Source organism: Mesocricetus auratus, unplaced genomic scaffold (assembly GCF_017639785.1).
Source record: "Mesocricetus auratus isolate SY011 unplaced genomic scaffold, BCM_Maur_2.0 Super-Scaffold_4256, whole genome shotgun sequence".
In the NCBI taxonomy this organism is placed as follows: Eukaryota; Metazoa; Chordata; class Mammalia; order Rodentia; family Cricetidae; genus Mesocricetus; species Mesocricetus auratus.
In genome coordinates this window covers 19979493-20001690 of record NW_024429182.1, presented here as the reverse complement: position 1 = coordinate 20001690, position 22198 = coordinate 19979493, and the positions used below count along the sequence as shown (strand labels likewise).

The window sequence follows — 22198 nt, the reverse complement described above, 5'->3', positions numbered from 1 at the left end:
TGTTTTGTCTGCATGTACGCCTGCAGACCAGAAGAGGACAACAAATCTCATTATGGATGGCTGTGATCCACCATGTGCTTGCTGGGAATTGAAACTCAGGACCTCAGGAAGAGCAGCCAGTGCTCTTAACTACTGAGCCATCTCTCTAGCTCCTTAACACTACTTATTTTATATGTGATTGTTTTGCTTTCATGCTTACATATACACCAACTGCATTCTTGGTGCCTATGGAGGTTGGAAGAGGGCATTGGATCCACGGGACCTGTAGTTATAAATGGTTGTTAGCCACCATGTGGGTGCTGGGATTTCAGCCTGGGTCCTCTGTCAGAAAAGCAAGTGCTCTTCGACACCGACTTATCTCTTCAGTGGATTTTCTGTGTTTCCCTTGTGTACTGTGCTCCATTATCTTCTTAGCATGTTTTATCCTAATGTCTGTCTTAGGCTGTTTAGCTTCTATAACAAAATACCACAGTTTGGACGGTTTATAAGCAACAGAAATTAGTTTATCAAAGTTCTTGTGACCAGGAACTCAAGATGTAAGTATTAATAGATAAGTGTTGCGGAAGAGTTATTTCTTGGTTCTTTTCACATTCTTCTCATGCAGTTAAAGGATGAAGAGTCTCTTGTGCCTCTTTTTATCAGGGAAGTAATTGAACATTTTTCTAGCTTTCAGTGACCTTTTAGCTACTAAAAGTTATATGTCAAAAGTCATCACCATTTCAACAATACATTCCAATCATAGCTTCCCCATTGAATCACACACTCCCCCCTTCCTCTCTCCTTCTCTCCTTTTCTCCCTCCCTTCCTCTTCCCCTCCTTCTCCTTTTTTTTTTTTTTTGGTTTTGTTTTTGAGACAGGGTTTCTATGTAGGTTTGGAGACTGTCCTGGAATTCTCTTTGAAGACGAGGCTGGCCTTGAACTCACAGAGATCCACCTGCATCTGCTTCCAAGTGCAGGGATTAAAGGTGTGTGCCACTACCACCTGGCTTCTCTAGTTCTTTGTAAGAATGCGTTTATTTCTACCAACAGCTCTAGTACCTCATTTAATATCAGCTAAAAGTCCAATATCAAGAGTCCAGGGTCCCATCCAAATATTATGTAAATCAGGTAGGAGCAAGACTAAATTACACTCTGTAACGTGTACTCTTCCCATCAGCAGCTGCCTGGGGCCGACCACTGTCTCAGCCCCCAAATAACACATGAGACACTATATTAATTATGAAGCTGTTGGCCGTTTGGCATGGTTTCTTAAATGGCTAGCTCTGTCTTAATTGTTAACCCATAATTACTAATATATATTTTTATAAGGTCTTAACGAGAACGCCAGACTTGTGTTCTCCTGGGATTACATGGCAACGCTCCACTCTTGACTACATTTCCTAGAATCTTCCTTCTCTCCTAGTCCCATCTATCTTGCTTCCCTATTGGCCAACAGTCTTTTCATTAACCAATAGGGCAGCATATACACAGAAAGCCTTCCCCCATCAACACTATCCTGAGACATTACTTCCTCGCTTTAAACCTGAGATACCATATCTTTTATGTGCTTCTCAGATACTCTGGTGAGATAGTCATGATATAGACACTCCCATTCAAAATGGGAGGAAGTAAGGAAAGATGAAATAAGAACAAAAGTTCAATAGCTGGATGCTCTTGCCAGATCTCTGGGGTAGGTATTACTTTCTGGACCCACTAGAATGGTAGATTTGTCCCCTCAGCCTTGGCATTCCTATTTCTATGATGACCCTAAGTATGTGGCCAAGGCTCTCCAAGGCTCAATTTATGTTCAGTTTCTGCCAGTCTGAGGTTCCAGAGTGTAGATTTGCTGGGCATTTGTCCCGTTCAGGGAATTATAATAAGCTTGGCGCTTGAAGAGGCTTTTGCATTCTTATCCTCTCATGGGAAGAGCAGACAGTCTTTGTGCTTTCTGGATTGCCTTCATCGACAAAGATTAAACATCTTTTTATTAGATAGTCATTTGACAACAGCCTTGGTATACTGTGCTGAATGTTTTTTCATTCTTTAAAATATATGTGTGCAGAAGTTCTCCTGATCTTTTAAATTTTGTTTTCTTTTTGATGAATTAAACAGTTCTATCTTTGAATCATTTCTCATTTCAGTTTAAGAAGTCAGGAGGAAACAGCTTTCTCCTTTAGACCTTTCCTTGGCTAAATACCCAGTTTCATCATTCATATTCTGTCTTTCTTAGGCTACTGAGACGTACACACAGTTCAGTCAAGGTCTTTACTATTCTGACAGGATGAGTATCCCCACATCATTCAGTAACATTTTCCTCTGTGGGTCTTTACTGTTTCCCCCAAAATTCAGTTCCTGATAACTTAGATCTCTCTAAAGAGATTGTGGCTTTTTTCAGTCCCCAACCCCTTATTTTTATGTGTAGATATTTTGCCTGCATGTATGTTAGTGTACCACCTATGTCCCTGAGGAGGCCAAAAGAGGGTGTTGGATCCTGTGGGACTGAAGTTATAGATGTTTATGAGCCACCATGTTGTGGGTGCTGGGAATCAAACCAGATTCTTTGGAAGAGCAGCCGTGCTTGCAACTGCTGGGCCACCTCTCCACCTCAAGCTCTCTGATCTTATTAACATCACTTACAGTAGTTTGGCTTTGGTAAAATGTACTTTTTAAAGCAAGTATGTACGCCAAAATCCCTACAGTCTATATCCACGTTTTTTAGAGTGTTATCACAGCACCTTACTCCTGGAGCCAATTTACTTTATTAGTCTGCAAAAATACCATGGACTGTGTTAATGGCAACAAATTAATTGAAAAATTCTGGAGGCTGAGAAATCTAATAAAAAGAAAATCTGAGAAATCTAGAAAAGGTAAAAGTGTATTAGATGTCTTGTGGGGGCCTACTTTCTGATTTGTGGATGACTACCTTTCTGCTATGACTTCATGTAGGAAAACAAGTATGGCATCTCTCTTGGGCCTCTTTTTACTTATGAGGCTTTGCCGTTGTGACTGATCATTTCCCAAATGCATATTTCTTAGTCCTGTGACCTTGTTGGGTAGGGTTTCAACATAAAGGCATGAGAGGGGTCAGGGGTGGTAAGGTGGGGGTGAGGTCCAAAGATTCAGACCTCAACAGTGTCTATTTCTTTTTTAGTTGCTGCAGTAAACCATAGTCGAGAATTATCGACTGGAAAGTTCTAGAAATTAAATTTTAAATTGTGTGTATTATTCTGAGTAGTGTCATTTAGTCTTAACGCTATCTCACCTTGGTCTAGCATACCCACACTGTATATACCACTTGCTTATTATTAGTCCTTGGTAGCCACCTGAGTTAATAAATGAACTATCATGGTATTGTGGTGGTTATATTCAGTTAACCTTTATTTTACTTAGTAATGACCCCAAAGCTCAAATGCAGCAGCACTGGGAAGCAGAAGCCATTACAGTGCTTCTGCTAAGTGGAAGTGTAGCTTTAGAAAAGTGCCCCGTTTCCTAAGATCTGTGGCAGAAACAAATCTATTGTGAGATGTAAAGGTCATCAGTGCTAGTTTTGCTCTCTGAACCTCAAACAGCAAGTTGCAGCCTTAGTACATGATACAGATGCTTGGTTGGTATAGAAAAGTATTAAATTTGTTGGTAGAAGAAATGAATTTTAGAAATAGGTGTCAAAAAGCTTTGAGTGTTTTTGGCCACACTGAATAAGTGGCACACACACACACACACACACAAAACTAACAACAACAAAAAACATTGAATGCAAGTAAAGGATAGTTGCACAGATTCAGAAAGAGGCTTGGAATAGAATTATTTGTGTAACTTTATATATTTTTGCTCTAATTAGTTACTAATGTCTTACAGTGTCTACTTAATAACCAGAATTTTGTGATAAAGCTTGTATATAGGAAAAAGTATGACATGAAGGAGTCAGTACTGTTCATAGTTTCAAGGATCTGTTGAAAATGTTGGAATGAATCCTTTGTGGAAAAAGGAATCTTAAGATAAAACCAGTCCACTTCTTTTGGTTGCTGTTTATGATTTTTTAAGAAAAGCATCAGCTTTTAAATCAAAAGCCGAGTCCTGTAGTTGTAGGATTCCCCCCTGCCTATCAGTTCCCAAATAATCACTCAGAGGCTTAATATTAATTATAATTGTTTAGTCAATGGCTCAGGTTGCTTATTGCCTAGACTTACCTATAAGTTAACCCATTTATAGTATTCTATATTTTACCATGATGCTAGTGCCTTGTTACCTCACATCTTGCCTCTTTGGTGGCTACATGGTATCTCTCTGACTCTGCCTTCTTTCGCTCTGTATCTCTATTTTGCCTTTTCATTGGCCCAAACAGCTTTATTCATCAATCAATAAAAGCATCACATATTTGCAGCATACAAAAGGACATCCCACATCAAAGTCCTTTAATTGACAGTATTTGGTTAGGTAGTAGCACACGCCTTTAATTCCAGTACTTGGGAGGCAGAAGCAGGTGAATCTCTTGAGTTTGAGGACAGCCAGGAGTATACAGAGAAACCCTATTACAAGACAAAACAAAACAAAGCAACTCACCCAAATCCATTCTGCCATTGTATGCCTTTTAATCGGGGGAGTTTGGATGTTCTGTAACTATTGATGTACTTTTTTCATTTTGTCATTTTCTTTCTGCATGGTTTATTTCAGTTTTGTTCAAGCCTTTCCCGAATACTTTCTTTTGTGTTATATACATAATTTCTGGTTACTATTTTGATGGGGGGGGGGGAATGATACTGGGAGACTAGGAACATGCGCAAGCACACACACTACCTCCCTCCAAACAAGTGCTCTACCACTGAACTATATATTCTTACCCTTTCTCATATCTCCTGTACATTTTTAGATGCTTTCTTAATGTTTTTCTTGAGCTCTATAACTGACTTAATTTGTAGCTATATTTTGAATTATAACACTTTGTAAAATACTTTTATCCTATGTAGTTCTTACCCCCCCCAAATTATACACTATTTCTCTATCATGTAGATGTATAATTACTGTTTTATTTCGTTGTCTTAAATTACAGGAGACAAAAAGAGAACTGAAAAATGCAAACTCCCTGCTTTCTTTGTTAAATACTTTCAGATTGTATCTTAAATAATTTACAAATATTTAAGCTATTTAATTTAGCAATATATTTATATTAAGTATCTTACAGATAATATGGAGCCAAGTATATGAGTTCTGAAATACCATAGAGTCATACTAAAACTAAATGAAACCCCTAACAGTTTAAAGCTCCTACCAGCCTTACTTACTAGGACTAGAAATTGAATCTTCTTCCAATATTTTGTTTAATTTTATCTCTGCTTTCAATCATAAAGATTACCGTTCCCACTAAAATGAAGCACAAGGACTCCTTTTACTTGCCTGCTGTGCTGTAATTCATACTTTTGATAGCTTTAGAAAAATTACTACACCTCCTCGCCCCCTCCCCCCACGGAACAGAGAAGGATGGTATTCATATGGCTTTCTTGACCTTAAATGACTGAGATCCTCTAGGGGATTGAGACCCACAGATTGTCAACTGGTGTAATTGACTCACCCTTAATCAATTTAAGATTTGCATTTAAATGGCTTCTTTACTGAAACATAATTACCGAAGACAGATATAACATATATAACAGAACAAATGACTCAACTGCTCTTGAAGACCTACATTCCAAGTGTAGATCTTTGTGAAGAGCTGAATTTGTATTTCCTAGCTATTGAATATCTTTGATATTTTGGTCACTTAATACATAGGGAATCCATTCATTGCTCTGTATGTTAAGAATACAACTATAATTTTGGAGATGTTCCAGCTGTTAAATATAGCCCTTTTCTCTTGAATTTATTTTTTCTACTTTGCTTTTATGTTTATTGCGATCACAGCATTGTATAAAATGTATAATAGCAAATTGTATGAAATGCAAGTTCTCTGTTTCTGAGTTTTCACAAAAAGCCCTTTTCATTTCTGGTTTTGGTCTGTAGATGCGAGAAACTAGGTTGACCTGGGACAGAAAGTCATCTCTCTCTAGCAGATATCAGTTATCCTTTTTGTTCTGCTACCTATCCCTTCAAGTCTTCATGCTAGACAAAATGGAACTTTTTTGTGTGTGTGTAGAGGGACATTTCAAGATAGGGTTTCTCTGTGTAGCTTTGGCTGTCCTGGAACTCACTCTGTAGGCAGGCTAGCCCCGATCTTACAGAGATCCATCTGCCTCTGCCTCCCAAGTGCTGGGATTAAAGTTGTGCTCCACCACCACCTGGCACAAAATGGATTTTTTAAATTGTAAAACCTCAATGTAAAAGTTCTTAAGCCACTGAAAATAAATATAAAGGATATGGGTACCAGGATGAATATATTTGCATTCATTCAGTGTCTACATTTATTTTTTGAATGGTTTCTTTATTGAGAACTGTATGTAGTTCAGTGAGCCAGGTTGATTCTGAAATGTGAATAAGTTTCATTATCTTTCTTTGTAACCCAGTGGATTAAATGGAAAATAATTAAATTTAAAGTGTAATTGTTGTGCTTGCTAGTTTTTTTGAGACAGCAAAAATAGTTTTATTGTACACAAGGTACACTTGGCAACAAGTGTAAACAAAATGAGTTCAGAATGTTACAGGCTCAGGGCAGAGGGCCAGCAGGACTGTTTTGGTTGTAACGAGCACAGTCAAGTCTCTCAAGTGGTCTCTGCAAGAGATGGTGATGTTCCAGGTCCATTGAGACTTGCACCGACAGTAGCACACAGTTCAACAATTTGTACCAGTGTCCTGGCCTTCAGCATCCCTTACTTCTGCTCCCCAGCCTTCCTGGGTGGACAAGCTAGTTTACTTGGACTTCTGCCTCATCTTTTCTTTCTTGAATATCAACCTGGGCATTCACATCTTTCTCTGCTTTGCTCTTGGCACAGGAGTTTCAAGGAACATGGCACTAAGGCCTAGAGTGTGCTTGCTAGTTTTACTTAACATAGCTAGAGCCATTTGGGAAAAGGGAACCTCAGTTGAGGAAATGCTCCTATCAGATTGGCCTGTAGGAAAGCGCAAGCCTGTAGAGCATTTTCTTGGTTAATGCTGATGGGGAGGGCCCAGCTCATTATGGGCGGTGCCATCTCTTGCAGTTGGTCCTGGATTGTATTAAAACAGTGAGCTGGGTAAACCGTGAAAAGCAAGTCTTGTTTCTAGTGGCTTTTGCTTCAGTTTCTGCCTCCATGTTTCTCCCATGATTTCTTGCCTTGACTTCCTTCAGAGAAGGACTGTGATTTGGAAGAATATGTGTATTATATATTCACTGATGAAGATGTTTCACACTTTGCCCTGGGCCCTGTAAGATGAGAATGTTGTAATCAACTAGGTTGAAGATTGAACACAATTTTACAGGCAGAGAATATGACATGTTTCAGAAGGTATGGAAGTACTGACATGGACGTGCCAAGACTGTGGTGGTGGGGTCAGGTCTAAAAAGGTAAAGTAGTAGGAGTAGATCCAGGATCTTGAATGGCACCCAGAAATTTCAAGTTTCAGTATTGCCAGTGGAAAGTCTTCAAAGTCTAGAAAGAATGAAGCTTAGTCACAATGTGCTTGGAGTTGAGTAAGTTGGTGAACTAGATGTGGTGGCACACGCCTTTTAATGCAAGCATTCTGGAAGCAGAGGCAGGCCAACCAGGCCACATAGTGAGAAGACTCTTTCACAACAAGCAAACAATGGCAATAATAATAAAAAAAAAAAACCCAAGATATTGTCATAGGTAGACTGAAAAGGAGTTGTGTTTTTGCTGTTTTTATTTCAGTTTTCTTTATCTGTACTAGGTAGTAATAGTTCTTGTTTCAAATATTCCTCTAAAGACTCTGTTCTGATGGATAATGAAGTACTTTCATTAGACCAGTAGTCACATATCAGATATCGTGCATATCAGATGTTTACATTGCAATTCATTGCAGTGTAGTAAAATTACAGTTATGAAGTAGCAATGAAATAATTTTATGGTTGGAGTCACCGCAACATGAGGAACTATATTAAAGGGTCACAGGAAGGTTGAGAACCACTGAGTTAGACCAAATGCAGAAAGACTTTAGTTAATGATAACTGCTCCTATGTTGTTAAGGGATAGTAGCAGCCAAAAGTCAGGGATGGGAAAGAGAAAATAAATGTGAACTTTTTATTTATTAATATTGTTTGATGTATATGTGTAAACTTTCAGTGGTGCATATGTTGTTCCCTCCCTCCCTCCCTCCTTCCCTCCTTCCCTCCCTCCCTTAACATATTCAGTATTTTTTTCATTTTTGTTCTTTTGTATGTTTTCTTTTTCTTTTTTACTATACTATTCTCACTGGAGTGAGATGGAGTCTCATTGTTTTAATTTGCAGAGAATGACCAGTTCATTCTCCTGTTTAGTGATTGGCAGTTTGGTTTGTTTATGTGTATATGTGTGTGTTTATTTTTGCAGCTCATTTTGTATTGCAGATATTAAGTCTCTGTCTGACATGGTAGAATCTGTTCATTTTGTTGGTAGTTTCCTGAATTATGCAAAACTGTCTTAGTTTTATATGTAATTATACTTGTTAAATCTTGAGGTTAGTGTTTTGTGCTATATTACTTGAGTCTTATAGAAAGTTCTTCTCTATGCTTATTTTGAAGCGTTCTCCAAAAATTTCAGAATTTTAGGCTGTAAATTAAAATGCCTTTTTTTGCATAGGGTAATAAAGCTTATTTCACTCTATTGAATAGGCTATTTTTTAAAAAATATTTTTAAATATATTTTTTGACACTTTTGTCAAAAAATTAGGTGATTTTATTTCTGGGTCCTCTGTTCTGTTCCAGATCTACATGTCTGCTTTTGTGTCAATACAGTGTTGCCTTTGTCAGTTGAAGTTGGGTATTGTGATATCTCCAGTAGTGTTCTTCCTGGTTAGGATTGCTTTGGTCATGTGTGGCCTTTTTTGCTTCTTTGGGAATTTTTGGACCTTTTCCTCCTAATTCTGTGAAGACTGTTATGGGAATTTTGATGGGGATTACATTGAGTATTTAGATTGCTTTTGATACTATAACATAGCATATATGTATTAAGAAACCCTGTCTCACAAACTGCCCCCCCAAAAGTTATCTGCTGTATACAGAGCCACTCTATGACGGATTATTTGTACAATCTCTTTTTTAATAATGGCATGTGCATGATTGCAGTGAATAATATGTATGTTTATACACATATATTTATACATACAAATTAAAGAGCTCTGTCAAAGTTTTACTAAAGGAAAACTTTCCTAGTTTACTTTTCACCACTCTGTTCTGGTGTGCTTCTTATACAATCAGAATCACCTGGGTCAGTGGTAACCAGTGTGTATACTCTAGTACTTTCCACATGCTGTGCCTAGTCCAATGTTTTTGCCAATGTAGTAACGGACATCAGTTTTAGCCAACATTGCATAGTATTCTATTTCAGATTTCTTCAAAGCTGGGTGGATTGCTGTTGAGGATAGCCAACTTCACTTTGTCCTGTCTGATCATCGTCATAGACTATTGCAGCATGTATTTTCCAATTTTTGTAACAAGCTGGAGCCTAGGTTGATCTACTCCAGGGTCTCTTCATCTTTGTGGCCACCATTTTCCAGCCTTAGGTGCAAGACAGCCTCCAACCAAGATAAGCCACCAAGATGGTTGGGAGCCCAGCATTTGGCACTTTGTAATCATTCTTCATGGCTTTTCTGTGAAATCTTGGTCTGAATTTTTGAGTGTCTTTGTTCTTATTTGCCTTTTGTTAATGTCAAGCATAGCATGTGGATAATTCAGTGTTGCTATGCAACTGCCAAGTTCAATATTTATTATTAATAAAACTAAGTAGTGTTAACATTCAGTGAACAGAGGACAGCAAGATGTGGATCTATCGTTTGCCGTACATAAGTGTAAGGTTCAGTGTATTGTGGCAAGTGTGAACAGAAGAGAAATTACTTGTATATGGTTATTTAGAACAAAATTAGTTGTGGCTAAATCTTTTACGACTAAATTTTTTGTTGTTGTGTTGCTGATTGCTTGCTTCCTTTCTGTGATTCCCCCTCCCCTAATACAATACTAAACTCAGTAGCCCAGGCTAGGTGTAGAGATTGATAAGTAGTATAGTTCTGAATTTGTGGCATTCCTTCTCACTTAACTTCTTGAATGCTGGATTATAGGCATACACCATATCCAGTGAGTGTTTTCTTCCCTTCTGTAGTTTCCTTCCTTCCTTCCTTCCTTCCTTCCTTCCTTCCTTCCTTCCTTCCTTCCTTCCTTCCTTCCTTCCTTCCTTCCCTCCCTCCCTCCCTTCCCTCCCTCCCTTTCTTCCTCCCCCTCCTTCCCCCTCCCTCTCTCTCTCTCTCTCTCTCTCTCTCTCTCTCTCTCTCTCTCTCTCTCTCTCTCTCTCTCTCTCTCTCTCTCTCTCTCTCTCTCTCTCTCTCTCTCTCTCTGCAAATGATTGTTACTGATATTTTTCCTCAGTTGATCTATTTCAGATTCTATTCTTTTTAAAATTTAAATTATTATCTCTCAAATTGTCACCTCTACTCTGCTCATATGTCTTTCTGTGTTTACGTTTTTCCTTTTTAGAAGTTGAGGTAGAGCACAGCATGGCTTAGGGGTACACACTTGTAACCATAGGACTCTGGGACTGAGGGAGGATCGAACTGGATGTCATCCTGGACTGTATGCAGAAACCCTGTCTCAAATAAGTAAAATTTGCTTACTATGGAAGTTTGACATGCCTTATAATTTTATATAAAACCAGGTGAAAATATTAGGTTTATTCTTTCATGTAAGAACTACCAATAATCAATCATCTTTGTCAGCTATATTTTTAGTTATTTGATCCCTTCTAAGATACTCAAATGCTTTCACTCATTTATAAAAAATAAGAATTCCTTTCTGGAAAGTAAGAGCACTCAAGAGTTGGAGACTGTTTTTGAGATTTACCTAAAGGAGCAGGGATTAGCTATTAATGAGAGTATCTCGTCTCCAGGCCCTAAGAGAGATAGTATTTAGCCATTAATCCTCATTATTATACCACCACCTCTCTATCTCCACAGTCCTTAAGTCAAGTCCTTTCTTCTTTTCTAATGTTTGTAAGAGTAAGAGGACATGGTAACTAATTATGTAAGATAAATAACAAGCAACTATTTGGTTAGTGAGTAATTTAATTTTGCTATCGGAGTAATTTGATGTCACAAAATAAAGTAGAAAAATAATTGCTTTCTATTAATAAATCAAAAGTTACAGGCCGGGAAATAGTGGCGCATGCCTTTAATCCCAGCACTCGGGGAGGCAGAGGCAGGCGGATCTCTGTGAGTTCAAGGCCAGCCTGGTCTACCAGAGCTAGTTCTAGGACAGCCTCCAAAGCTACAGAGAAACCCTGTCTCAAAAACAAAACAAAACAACAAAAAATTTACAGTTTACAGTAATATAAAATCAACTCTAATTACAATACAAACTTTATCAGTTACTTTATTGAAAATTGTAGCTTTATAGGAAGTAGATAGAACAAAGACATTTCTTGAATTGTAATGTTATTTTTATTGCCATTTAAACAAGACAGTGATGTGTTTGAAGACTACCTTTTTCCTTTTAATGTGTGTCAGTGTACCAAGTGCATGCAGTGCCTTTGGAGGCCAAAAAGGAAATTGGACTCTCTGGGACTGGCATTAATAAGGACAGTTAAGAACCTACATACAGAAGCTGGGAATCAAACCCTGGTCCTCTGAACGACAAACTGAGTCATCTCGCCAACCCCTGAAAGGCTAGCCAGCCATCTTTTCTGTCCTTTTTCACTTTCTAAATTCTTGATATTTTAATGCATTTGAAAAGTAATAATACCTACCAAATGTGCATAACGTTAATTCTTTTTAAAGGTCACAGTTAAAGTGTTGTACATGGAGTCTCAGATCTTTTGTAATAAGTATTTGAACTTTATAGTGAGGTTCTTGACTTTTTATTTATTTTGTTCAGCTACCACAGATTCCACTTTCTGTTCTCTCTCTCTCTCTCTCTCTCTCTCTCTCTCTCTCTCTCTCTCTCTCTCTCTCTCTCTCTCTCTCTCTGTCTCTGTCTCTGTCTCTGTCTCTCTCAACGTACAACCACAAGACACTATCTTTCATAAATGGTATGGTAATATTAGATATAGTCAGTTAGAAAACCTGGTTTTCTTCTTCTTTCACACTTATGGAAAGACATAGTGGTTTAAAACATTTTTGTACAGCTATGTGAATATTTTCTCATTTTTTTTGTCTGTATACCTAGTGCATTTTACCTTTATAAAAGAACCATCATATTGTATTATGAAATAATACAGGGCTTCCTTCTAAAATATAGTGAGGGATGGGAAAACTGTTCTTGAGAATTTTCTTTAGAAAACTACATCATCTGTTAAACAGGAGAAAAGAGGACTATTTAGATTATCCTAGAAAGTTTATGGAAGTTCTGAAGCCTGACACTTCTTTGGGAAGGCACTTTTTAAAATGCTAATTTCTGTAATTTTGTAGGACTAGAGAACTGTGAATTTCCATTCTATAATTCGTTATTTCTAGTTTCTACTTTGTTCTTGAATGTACTTTGAATTTTTACTATGTTAATCATTAACAAAAAGGCAAACTTCCCCTTTTAGATTTGTGTGTGAGCATCTCTTCAATAATAGCCAGTGATTCTTGAGAAACCGAAGAAAGCAATATTTCTCAGTGAATATCATGGTAATTTTGTTTCATTTTCTTTTATCCTCTCAGGGTTTGAAAGTATTCTTGAAGGGCTGTTTGGACCTGCATTATTAAAAGATCTCAATTTATTTAAAGGTATTCAAAATATTTCTGGTATTTCACAGTCTTGTGTTGTACACCGTGGTGGTGTAGGTCTCGTGCTCAGTCTTGTAAGGGTTAACTGCATTCATGTCAGCATGTTAGTGTTTGCTTTATACTGCTAGTGTATGTATGGGTAGCATAATTAAATAATGAGCAGCTGGGAATTAAGTCAAGAATTTTTAAAACAGAAGTGATGTGGGGACATAGTGGGAAGAATTTCAAGATATGGCTGGAAGTAGAGTAAAAAGTTTTGCATGTGTGAGACCCTGAGTTTGATTAGAACATAAGAGTTTAGCTGTGCAGTGGTGACTCACAGCTTTAATTCCAGAGGCAGAGGCAGAGGCAGGTGAATCTGTGTGAGTTTATACAGAGCAAGCTTCATGACAGCCTGTACTGTTACACAGAGAAACCCTGGCTTGGGGTTAGGGGTGGGGCATGAGAATGTAATGACGGTTTTCTTAAGCTACATAATATTTTGAAGTTAGTTATGATCTATTTTCTGAAAAATTTTGTTTTATGACTATTGAAACTTGTTTTGTTACTTTTGCAGAGTGTGAATCTGAACTCATTTCTGATTGGGCTTTTGATGAAAATTGTCTGTTCTGTTGCTTGAGAAGAGATAAAGTAAAGGTAACCAAGAAGCTTGGGAAACTTGTCAGTGTGGTATTTTAGTTTCTTTTAAAAAAAAAAAGAATCATTTTATTGGAGGATTTGCAGGAAAAGGAAAATTTGATTTCCTGTTTATATAAGATTTTATAGTAACAAACTTTTCAGCTTAAACTGTTTCCAATATGTTGATTAGCTTATTAAGACATCTTACATCCTGACATACATTGCCTTATGTATATTTAGCCAGAAGAATTAGCTGGGTCTCACACTGTTATGTTTATCTTAAATATAAAGTCTATGGTAATTAAAAAAATAGAAGTTATTTATGGTACAAAAAAGTAATAATTACTAATTTCTGTTGACTTAAAACTTAGTAAGTTTATATTTTAAGACGTTTCTTTATAATATCTGGCCATCAGGTTAACGTTTGGTTTCTGTTTTACTGCCTTAAAAAATCACAGTTGTGCTCTGGAAACATTTGGTTAGTGAACACTCAGCAGTGGCTTTACCACCTCACCTCACTTTCATGGCACCCTGTTCCCCAGTTTCCTGCTGCAAAGCCTAGGAAGCATTCTGATGGACTCTTTCTGCTATGTACTAACTGTAGATCATTGGCAGACTTCTATCAGTTACTCCTATTGAATTTTGTCCTCTTTACATCTCCACACTCATCATTGTTGTGCATACTCCTAGCATTATTTCTGGTCTATTGAAATAACATGATTTTTATTAAACAAATGCTTTTTGCTTTTTCTAATCTTAGAGGTATCTTCTTAAATACCAAATGCCTCGCTTTTTTCTTACGCCTCTGCTGTCCTATAAGAGGTACACACATGCCTTTGTTGCTGTTTCACCTTCCATACTGTTGTAATAAATGTAAGTTATACCAACTATTTGTCAGTTGATACTGTGCCTTATTTTTTCCGGAAGTTTTGAGTATTTTTCATTCTTCATTATTCCCACTTGCTGAAGACAGCCATGCTTGTATCTTCTTTGTCTCACTCTATTCCACTGGTTTACTGCTTATTGTTGAAAAGTAGCTTAACATCTGAATGTCGTCATGTGAGCAATTTAAGAGCTTCTTACATATATTAAGGCATCTTTTCTTGTTTTCTCCATGAAAAATTGTTGCTGCTACTATCCATGAGAGTCTATTTTTGTTAAATTAATGAGGTTGTTTTGAAATTTAATGATTTTTGAAAGGGTAGAGAATAAGTAACATTGTCAAGTGCAGGCCATAGGTGGAGTTGATGTTTGTTTAAATTCTGTGTTTTCATTTATGTGTGCATATGTTGGATGCTAGCTATTGAGCAAATCATTTAATAGGAATTGTGGTAGAAAAGGAGAAAAGTTGTTTTCTCTTCAGATTAGAATTGGAAAGAGAGTTATTCTCTGCCAAGTAACGGGTATAATATGTTACTGTAATATGATTGGAAGTTCTCTCTTGATGTATAAGGACAAAATACTATATCAGTATTCTTAGGAGAAAATAGAAATAAGACATGAAATAATGCATCTATTAAAATAACTGTTTTTGTTTATTGTAGTTTTACAGTTTTTTTTTGTTTGTTTGGTTTTTGGTTTTTCGAGACAGAGTTTCTCTGTATTGTTTTTGGAGGCTGTCCTGGAACTCGGCTCTGTAGACCAGGCTGGCCTCCAACTCACAGTGATCCGCCTGCCTCTGCCTCCCGAGTGCTGGGATTAAAGGCACGTGCCACCAACACCCGGCGTTTTACAGTTTTTAGTTGACTTTTTAACTTGAATATTTTCTGTGGGGAGGGGCTATATGCACATATGTGTGCAGGTTTGTGTAAATATATGGAGGCCAGAGGGTTTAGTTTAAATATCTTCCTATATTGCTGTCTACTTTGTAATTTGAAACAAGGTCTCACTGAACCTTGATGTCACTACTGTCATCCAGACTAGCTGGCCAGCAAACCCTTGGAATCCGCCTGTGTCCCATTGTTCACCTATCTCACTGCAGATGTTCCAGGTGTGCGTTGGTTGTGTCTGACTTTACCATGGATTCTGGGGATCTGAACTTACTGAGTCATCTCCCCAGATGGAGAAAGAGTGTTTCTGTTTGACAACTCAGCTTGTTCTAAGAGTCTGTTTCCTTCATTTGACACCATACAATCTCTGTGATTTACTTACTTTTTTTTTTTTCAAGAGAGCCATCTAGTACTAGAAAACAGGAAGCCTAAGTTATATAAAATTTTATAAATAGTCTGGGACTCTTTGCAGACATTTGTAACATCTTACCTGAGAATGATGAGAATTTAGAACTAAACCCATTGCTTTGAAGCTTACATCTGTGAAAATAGAAAACAAAATGGAAATACCAAAAATAACATGATAAAATGTGACAGTATTGTGCATGTTACTGGAGTCTTGAGTTTGGAGTTAATGATCAGATAATCTAGAGTATGAATGGAAAAGCAGAAGTAATGGCATGTTTGAAAAAGAAGTACATGTTGTGTGTTTTGTTTTGTTTTTTGTTGTTTTAATTTAAGCTAATTGAAATTTTAGTGACTGATAAGGCTGTTAGAATGAATTATGTAAATACAACTTTCATATTTACTTGTTATATAGCTGAAAAACAGCTACCTATCTTTAGGAAACGGAACTATATTCACCTATATTTTACAGCGGTTCTTCTTTCTGGGGGAATGTATTCTAAGATCTCTGGTTAATGCCTAAAATTATTGCTGGTATTGAGTCTTATATACATACTGTTTTTCCTGTCTATATAATCTTATGGTTTATAATTAGGCACAGTAGGAGGTTAACAGCAGTGACTAAAGCTGTAACAAATAGAGAGGTTCGTCAATTTAGTGCCTTTTGTGCTTTAACTAAGCACTTTGATGTATCATGGCTGTAACTTTATCAGAACTTTGTCACAGTTTCACAGATTGAGCCTGTTACTTCATTGATGTTTTTGTTTGTTTAAGACTTATTTATTCCACTTTAACATATCAGTGCTTCCCCTGCATGCATGTCTGTACATCATATTCATGCCTGGTGCCTGCTGAGGTCAGATGAGGGCATTGGATCTCCTAGAACTGGGATTACAGATGGTTGTGAGTTAACCATGTCCGATATTGGGAATTGAATCCAGATTCTCTGCAAGGACAAGTGCTCTTAACTGCTGAGCTATCTCTCGAGCCCCTACTTACTGTTACTTTCTTCTCAGCCTCAGCATACAATTTTAATCATGTGTTTATGTATGTGTTGGGGGTGGCTTGGGGTGGGGGTGTTGTACCAGTGGAGACCAGAGATGTTGGATCTCCTAGAGCTGGAGTTACAGACAGTTGTGAGTCACCTGATGTGGGTGCTAGTATTGAATTCTGGTACTTCTGGGAAGAGAAATACATACCCTTAACCTCTAAGCCATCTCTCCAGCCTAGCATATGATGTTTTTTTTTACCCTTACAATGTTAAGAACTTTCACCTTTCACTTTTATGAAGTATTTTATGACATATTGGAATTTCCAGCCTCACTACATTAGTGTTTGTGGGCATTATTTAGTAAAATACAGTCTACCTATAGACAGCACTATGGTAGCTTGACAGTTCATTTGCTAACTAACAGATACCTGTATGCACTGGACCAAAGCCAACGTGAGGCAGTTTGAGATTTCACTATAGTAGCACACACTTAAAACTTGTGAATTATTACTAGAATTTTGCATTTCATAGTTTTGGACTTAAACTATGGAAGCAATAAGATCAACTACTTCAGTAATATACCACAGAGGTTAGAGAATATAATTTATAGATAAACATAGCCATCAATTGCATGTCCTTTTTGCCAGTATATTTTTGTATGTTGTGGTTTAATCCTCAAAACAATCCTGTGAAGTTTGTTTATTAAATGTCTTCTAATTTTACAATTAAGATGGAAAGAAAGGAACAGGGACTGTTACAAGCAAATCCACATAGTTCACATTTCACTTTTGTTTTTGACACTAATCCAGTTTGTTAACAGAAATAGCAGTAGAAATACCGAAAGTGAGAAGAAGAATTAAGCAGGGCTTGGAATTACTTACATGGAAAGAGGGGGAAAAAAGAGGTTAAAAAAGCTTAGTGCTGTTTGAAATGACCAGTTTGAGCTATGTTGGGAGTCAGTGAGTCCCTAACTTCCTGGCTTGCTCGAATATGCCCCTTTTCCTTTTCTGTTTATTGGTAAGAATAAATATTATGTGTACTTACTAAGGAAGAAGAAGCTGGGGTGTACATAAATTTGAAAAATTATATTAATGTGTATTGTGAGTGTATCCATGTGCCAAAGTTATATTCACAATCCTCATTACTCATCTGCTCCTTAATTTTTTTTTTTTGAGTGCTACCATGTCTGGCATTTAGCCTTTAAAAAGCTTTTTTTTAAGGAATATGATGGTGCCATAATACCTGGAACTCTAGGTAGGAAATATTAAGTATTTTTAAAGCTAATTGATAATACAAGAAAGTATAAACAAAATAATAGATGTTACTGGAATTGCTTTATTAAGGAAGTAGAACCCAATTTGTACCTCAAAAGAAAATCTGTACATAAGCCAGTTTAAGTCGTTTTTTAGTGTACAGTGAGAGATAGTCATAATGAGAAATCATAGGATCTAGCAATAACCCTAAAAATGAGTCTGAACTAGTATCTTAATTTGAATAATAGGTAAGATTCATTTAGAGAATTTGGACTAAAGCTTTAGCAGTAATGGTGGTTATATATGTATTATGTAAATGCTAGTGGATGGAAATAAAAGAGAAGGAAGTGATACTAACCTGAGCTTCCAATCTCAGGTGGCTTTTGAGGAAGGCTAGAAAGGTATAATAGCCAATGAAGTCACTTGGCTATTAGTTTAGAGTGAAAGCAAGCATATAATTGAAAATGTCCATTCCAAATAAAGTTCTATAAATGAAATTGAAATAGAGAATGTGGGATGAAAACTTAGGAGAATTTTAGAGCAAATGATATATTTAAGGGAGATAAATCTTAGAGACTTGTAGAGGACCTTCAATTTTAGGAAGTAGAAAAAAATCCAATTGGAAAGAACAGTAAAAGAGATGCCTTCTTTGCATCAGGAATCTTCTAGATTCCACATGTAACAAAGTACAGGGTCTGTTACCTTTACTGTACTAAAATAGACTCCTGGGCCATTTCTCGAATAGAATGGACCTGAAGGGAGGTGAACGAGTGCTCCAGAATACACTCTTGAGAAAATGGCGTGCCAGGATCACTGATAGTAAGAGCTAGATGGCAAATCCGACAGTATTAATGAGAAACAAGATGATTGTGTATGTAAGTAATGGGTATATATTACCAAATCTTCAGGTACTCAAAAAGAGTGATAAAGAAAACAATCAAATGAATAGACAAAGGGTTAGAGGCAAGATTTTCAGAGCAGGATGGAAGCTTGAGCACTGTTCATATTCTTAGAAGAAGCTGGAGAGGAAGAAATTAAAACAAGGCATAGGGTACTGGGGACATGACTAACTAAGATTTGATACTGCTCTTGCAGAGGACTCAAGACACTAGGAAACCCTTGTTCTCCTGGAACTTTTACTTAGATCAGATTGACCTAGAACTCAGAGATTCACCTATTTTTGCCTGCCAAGGAATGGGTGTTTGCACATGAACTATCTTTCTCTTCTTTCCCCTCTATTATAAAAGACTATTTTTATAGTATTTCTCGTCCTTATTTTTTTGTATTAGATTTATGTTCTTTACAATATTACTTGTATTTTCTTTATACTTTTTTATTACATTTATTTATTGAGGAGTGGGCATGTGCTGGTCAGGGGACAACTTGCAGGAGTTCCATCCATCATGTAGATTAGGTGCCAGATCAAATTTGGGTCCTGAGATTTGGAGGGAAGCACCTTCCTTCATCTGCTGAGTCATCTTGCCAGTCTTATTTACATCATCTTTGAGTATGCCTCTTTGTGGTTTTATTGTATGTTTGTTTTTTTTTTAATTTTAATTAATTAAATTTTTTTTTTCGAGACAGGGTTTCTCTTTGGCCTGGAGGCTGTCCTGGGACTCACAGAGATCCGCCTGCCTCTGCCTCCCGAGTGCTGGGATTAAAGGCGTGGGAAAAGATTTTATTTATGTGTATCTGTGGGCACACATGTGTGCATGTGGCCTCAGAGGCCAGAGTAACCTGGAACTGGGGTTACAGACAGTTGGGAACTGCCACGTAGGGAATTTAACTTAGATCCTCTGGACAGTAGCTAGTGCCTTTACTGACTGAGCCTTCTCTCCAGCCCCCACAAAATAGTGTAGTAGAATAATTTAGAAATAGGTAATACAAGGTAACTAGTGCTGTGTGGGGTACAGATACAGTGCTGTAGGAGTTAATAATCCCTAGATTATGTAATGCTATTGTCCTAAATGGGCGGTTTTTATTCTTGCACTTAAAATGACCATGGGCACCTAGGGATGGATATTCATAGTCATAAGAGGAGAGTGGATAAAAATTTTAGAAAACCTTCTGATGAGTTGGGCTGTTGAATGAAAATTGGAGATAGTATCAACTTTGGATTTTCAGTAAGTAGAAATTCTTAACTGTGAGGATGGCTTAGATTTATCTTTAATTCTTTTTAATGGCTTGCACTTTTCTAATGTAAGGAAACTATCCACAGCGAAAGGTGAGTTTTTGTACATTCTGAATACTGCATTAAAAACTCATTTTCTGTAGAGTTCCTTTAAGAAGTTCCAAAAGATAGGTGCCTAGAGGATGATTCATTTTCTTTCAGATGCCTACAGCTTTGCCATTTTCTTTCAGCTTATGAGGTTGTAGGTATGCTTCATTAAAAAGCTAAGAGTGTGTGTGTGTGTGGGGGGGGTGCTGAAATAGTTATCAGTTTGATAGGAATTATATTAAACATTTAGGGTTTTTGGAGTAATATCAGCATCTTAATACTAAGTATTTGTCTTAGAAAATAAAAAGAATTTGCTTACTTCCAATAGTAAAAACAACTGTATAGTACACTTATTACACAAAAGCACCAGCCAGTGGGAGATACAGGTATTGGATGACACTAAGTCTCAGATCTAGTATTCACACGAGAAACCCTTGAGCAGCTGGGCAGCTGGTTGAAGGTCTCTATTTTAATACTAATGACAAGAGTCTTATGATTCTTTTTGTTTGTTTGTTTGTTTTTTGTTTTGTTTTTAAGACAGAGTTTCTCTGTGTAACAATCCTGGCTGTCTTGGAACTCACCTTGTAGACCAGGCTGGCCTCAAACTCACAGAGATCTACGTGTCTCTGCTTCCTATATTTTTTTGAAGTTGTTTTGTTTGTTTTTGTTTTTTCTTCAAAACAGGATTTCCTCTGTGCAGGAGTCCTGGCTGTCCTGGAACTCGCTTTGTGCAGAACAGGTTGTCCTCGAATTCACTGAGATCCACTTGACTTTGCCTCCTCCCTTCAAGTGCTGGGATTAAAGATGTGTGTCACCATTGCCCAGCTGCCTTATTACTCTTTACAGATAGATATTCCTAGGGACTTCAGATCATGGAGTTTACAATGTCTTATTTGTAAAAATGTTTATGTTAATGTCTTTACCTCTCTGAAATCCCAATTCTTGTAGATTCATTAGTGTTGACCACTGCTTCCTTATGCTCCAGTTCTTCACATATGCTCTTTTCAGATGTAGTAAATAATCCCTCCCAAATTAAAAGATAAAAGCTGAGGACACTTTCAGCCTTTAAACTTAGTTGTTTTTCCTATTACTAACTTGGTGGTCTGCTTAGTCATACTGAAGATAACATATATATCAAAATCCACTAAGCATAATTCATACTTTGTTTTATATAAAGAACAATAATTTAAGATTCTTTGTTAGATAATTGACCTTAAAGTATATGAACATTTAAAGTAGCGAGGCCATTTTATCTAGGGATTGCTGGCATTTAAGATATAAGATGAAGGAAATTGGCATTTAAATCACTGAATTGCATCTTGTCAGCTCTTTTTAGCTCATTGCTTAAAATGTCAGGAAGCCATGGGTAACAGGCAGGAAGGGTTGTAGCTATAGAATCGTGGCTCTGGAAGGCTCTTCTAATATTTACTACAACACTTGTGTGTATATATATACTTGCTTCTAGTTTCTAGGTTTTTATGCTCTATGATATGAATTCATAACAATTGCACCTAAATTTAAATAATCAAGGCACATAGTAGGTATGTATTTAGATAGGACTGACTTTCAAAAGGCATCCTTTCATGTTTTTATTACACATGTGAGATCCAGGCTGCTTTCTTCTTCCAAAGTGAAGCTTGTCATTTGACTTTCCATTTCCTTTTCTTTCATTCCCTCAAGAGAAAATAAGCAGCCATTTATTTAAGCCTCCTCCTCCAGTCTTATCTCCTCAGATGTAGGGTGACAAATGTTAGACTTAAAAGAAATGGTAACGAATGTTCAGCCTTAACTGTTTAAAATTTAACTTTATTAACAGTGTATTGCTATGAGGGATAACTTTCATGCAGATATAAGTTTCTTGCATTGTTTATTCAGTGACACCTTTGCTATTCCAGAGATCCCTGACACTATGGTTGTTTTAAATCTGGGAGAAGTTTTACATTCTGACAGGTCAGCAAAATATGCTGTCATTAAGTCTTGCCTATAGGCTGCTTATTAAGTACCGTCAAGTTAAAAGACTGTGTATATAACAGAACTTGCATGTGGTTTGTAAGACCTTAGGAATTTACTATGTGACCCTTATCAGAACACTTTTTACTTTCAGTGGACATTTATTCTTGTGACACATTTGGAACCTAGTATATTTACT

General features: G+C 37.0%; 1 protein-coding gene across 10 annotated transcripts in view; it reads left to right on the top strand.

Moving 5' to 3' along the window:
* Lcor (ligand dependent nuclear receptor corepressor) overlaps positions 1-22198 on the top strand; it is a 115066-nt gene that overhangs the window by 30269 nt on the left and 62599 nt on the right. For 4 of the 10 annotated variants that reach the window (XM_040744544.1, XM_021223506.2, XM_021223529.2 and 1 more), the window contains 2 exons: positions 12730-12795; positions 13352-13431. The exons of 4 other annotated variants lie outside the window; for them this stretch is intronic. Coding sequence is in view for 3 of the 6 variants with exons in the window: in XM_021223506.2 (XP_021079165.2) it covers positions 12730-12795; positions 13352-13431 (146 nt within the window). In the remaining 3 variants the exon portion in view is untranslated. Of the gene's footprint in view, positions 1-12729; positions 12796-13349; positions 13432-22198 lie in introns of those variants that run through there. 2 more of the 10 variants (XM_021223569.2, XM_040744547.1) reach the window with 2 other exon arrangements.